At 39.3% G+C, this 3,288-nt stretch overlaps 1 protein-coding gene across 4 annotated transcripts in view; it reads left to right on the top strand.

The window, feature by feature from the left end:
• The window catches only part of FAM21C (family with sequence similarity 21, member C), a 156,768-nt gene that overhangs the window by 100,949 nt on the left and 52,531 nt on the right, over positions 1–3,288 (top strand). For all 4 annotated transcript variants that reach the window (XM_006897713.1, XM_006897714.1, XM_006897715.1 and 1 more), the window contains one exon: positions 1,704–1,806. In XM_006897713.1, the coding sequence (XP_006897775.1) occupies positions 1,704–1,806 (103 nt within the window). The remainder of the gene's footprint in view (positions 1–1,703; positions 1,807–3,288) is intronic.

A 3,288-nucleotide genomic window follows, 5' to 3' on the forward strand; every position in this document is an offset into this window, starting at 1 on the left:
ACTGGGAGGAGGGTAGAGAGAATAGTGCAACAATGAATGAATGGAAACCCAAAATCTCTGTAAATGTTTATGAAAATTAATAAAATATAATTATAGGGGAAAAAAAAATAAAAACAAGACGTGCTTACATAAATGGAGAAAATGTGAGGACAGTTTACTTGAAACCTATTTATGTATTTGTTTTATGTGTGGTATTAGCCTAAAAGTTGGCTTTTTGTAGCCATTACAGTTAGCCCCCTCTCTTCTCTGGCCACCTTACCAGCAGGCAGATGGTCTTGCAAATCACCAACAGATGTAGATAGGATAAGAGAAAGAGTGCTTCCCACACTGGGCAATAATACTTGAGGAGAGCAAGACTCGTAGTGGCAAGATTTTAAGGGAGACCCCGGTGACGGTGGTGGAGACTGTGGCATTGCTTTGGAGATGCTGTGGCAAGGTGTGACCCCAGAGGAAATTCCATTTAATGAGCAGTGGTGGAGCATATGCATTGAGGACTAACAGGGCTGATTAGAAGCTCATTGTCATATCCTCTCATATCTATGTCCAGGGGGCAAAATAATGATTTCTGTTGTTTATCTCACCAGAATCTTATCATCGAAGGGATTGCTTTGTTTTAAACCATTTTTTAGAAAATCTCACCGAGATTTTCTCCTCTCCAAGCTGTATAATAATGTTTCTGGTATTCTTTAGGCATCTGGTATAATGAATTACTTACTACTTTGTCATTTCTTTAAGTTCCATTTTATGGAAATTTTTCTTAATGTTCTCCCAAAAGGAAAATTTTATGTTAAAGATCTGTGTAACTAAGAATTAACTCTTTGATCTTATGACTTCCTCAAGGGTTTGGCTTACATTTTACTTGCCCTTCAGTGTAAATGTCTAGTATAAAGGTATTCCTGAGCTAGTTGTAGTCAGTGTGCCACTGAGTATTTTTAATATGTGTTCATATCACTATCAGTATTCATTTTGGCAAACAGTGTTGACCACTGGACATAGGGTAGAAACCTTGACTAGAAGATGAAGACAGATGGAGAATAGTAAGGGAAACAGTGACTGGATTTAGGTTGTGCTTATATTTGAAAACTATTGATGTGATGAATATGAAAATGAGATCTTAGATTCCCAACTTCTTAGAGTGGATGAAAGTGGCAGTGGATTTAAGACTTGAAGAGAAGGTCAACCCTATTCCCAGCCATGCAGGAAGGGGCAGAGAAAGGTGCTTAGGAAAACAAGATAAAGTGACCACGAGACACTTGCTCACAGACTCTGGACAGGGCTTGTCCTCAAACTTGTGATGGCTTTTGGTTGCTGTTTTCCTAACCACTCTGGGAGTAGACACCTTGCCTCTGGTTCTTCCTCTGCTGTAGGGCATGGTGAGAGAGAGCTGAACTCATGGACACTGAGAATTTTCTGTGCCTTTGACAAAACTAGAAGTCATTGTGCCTGCAGTGAATTAATAGTAACTGGGAAGGAACAAGATTAAGCGGGCTCTAGATTCTTCTACATTAGATTGAGTTACAGGCCATAGATTCACCAGGTGCAAATTTCATTTCCATCAAAGATTCTTCCTGTTTGTTAAGAGACGGCTGGGTGTTTTGGAATGGGTTGGCTTCTGTAAATGTGACCTAGAAGGAATTAGATAATTATTTTTTAAATAAAATTTGCCTTTAATTTTATCTTTGTTTGTTTATTTGTTTCTGTAGCCAAAAGAAGATCCAGAGAGTGTCACTCCTCTTTGAAGATGATGCTGACAGTGGAAGCTTTTTGTTTGGTGCACCGTCCACATCCATTCTTTCTACCACGGTAGTATTCTTAGCCTCTTAGACCCAGGAGGTTATGGTGCAGATTTCCTGAATCCAGTTTTAAAACTTGACTTGAAGTCTGAGTCATATAGAACAATTGACTACTGAAGGTGGACAGTGTTTGATGGAGCTCCCAGTTTAAGACAGGTTTAGATGCAGAAGTGGCCCCACTTCCTAAACCACATGCCTCTGTAAACTCTTTGAAGTGGAAGAAATGATGATAGGTATAGAAAGGCTTCAGGCTTTTTGTTTATAAGGTTGCTATGAGCTGTGCTTGACTTGACGGCATTAAACAATAACATCTAAAAAAGCATTTAGTCACCAGTTTGGGGCTGGAATCCATATTGGGAAGTCATCTGAAGCAGCCGGATTCTATAGAGGTTTGTTTTCTAGATCTGGTGAGGATTAGGGTGGAATGATTACTCACCATTGGGTGAGAGTTAATTGTACTTGACCTCCAATTGGAAAAGAAATTTTGGTCAAACATTCTTCTAAGTGGTATAGCACTGGCCTGTCCATTTGCTCTACAGAGGTAACTCGTGGTGGCTATGATGCTAAACACTGTGACACTGATATGTCATATGCAATAAGGGTTACCTATGGTGGACAGTGTTTGGTGAAGCTCCTCCATTAAAACAAGGTTGGAAGTAGGAGTGGCATCCACTTCCGAAATTGCTTGCCTCCGGAAACCCTATGAACTTGGAGAAACAATGAAAGTTACACAAGTGTTCAGATCTTTCATTCATAGGGTCACCATGAGTCATCTACGAAGTGACAACACTTAACAATAACAACAACAACAACAGTATAGAAAGAGAAGTGGCAATGTATTCTATAGATGAAATGAAGCCTGGAGGACAAATTGCCTCTGTGATATACGGCCATCCAGTCTCATAGATGGGAAAATGGAGTCTAGAGTTTCAGAGGAGAAACTCAAGGAAATTTCCAGGCTATTAGCTTGTCTGCCCTGCTGGTATAATACTAGTTTTGTTTAAGGCACAAATTAGGCATTTTAGGCTCACGATTCAAGTAGTAGTGCTTCAGTCCTAATTTCTATAAGTAGCCTTTCAGTGATTTCTTAGTCTTAATGTTATTGAAGTCTGAATTACATTGCTACCACAGATCACTTAAATGAAGAAAATTCTGTTATCCTTGCTATTCAAAACAAAATACATATGTGGGTTGTTTTTTCATTGACTCCCAACTTACGGGCCTGTCATGTAAGTCATAGATCTGTGATCTCTGCATTTGTAATGACTAATTTTTTTGAACATTGATTATTAGACCTTTCTTCTCTGACATCTCTAGGTGAACCTGAACCTCCATTCTTTCAATTAGCAGTTGAGTGTATTAATTATTCCTACCTAGATATTCCCATCCTTGATTTTAGTTGTTGTTTGTTGTTATGTGCCGTCGAGTCGTTTGCGACTCATAGCGACCCTATGTACAACAGCCCTAAACCGTGCTCTATCCTGTGCCAATCTCA

Source organism: Elephantulus edwardii, unplaced genomic scaffold, assembly GCF_000299155.1.
Source record: "Elephantulus edwardii isolate Elephantulus edwardi_28Jun2011 unplaced genomic scaffold, EleEdw1.0 scaffold00213, whole genome shotgun sequence".
Taxonomy (NCBI): domain Eukaryota; kingdom Metazoa; phylum Chordata; class Mammalia; order Macroscelidea; family Macroscelididae; genus Elephantulus; species Elephantulus edwardii.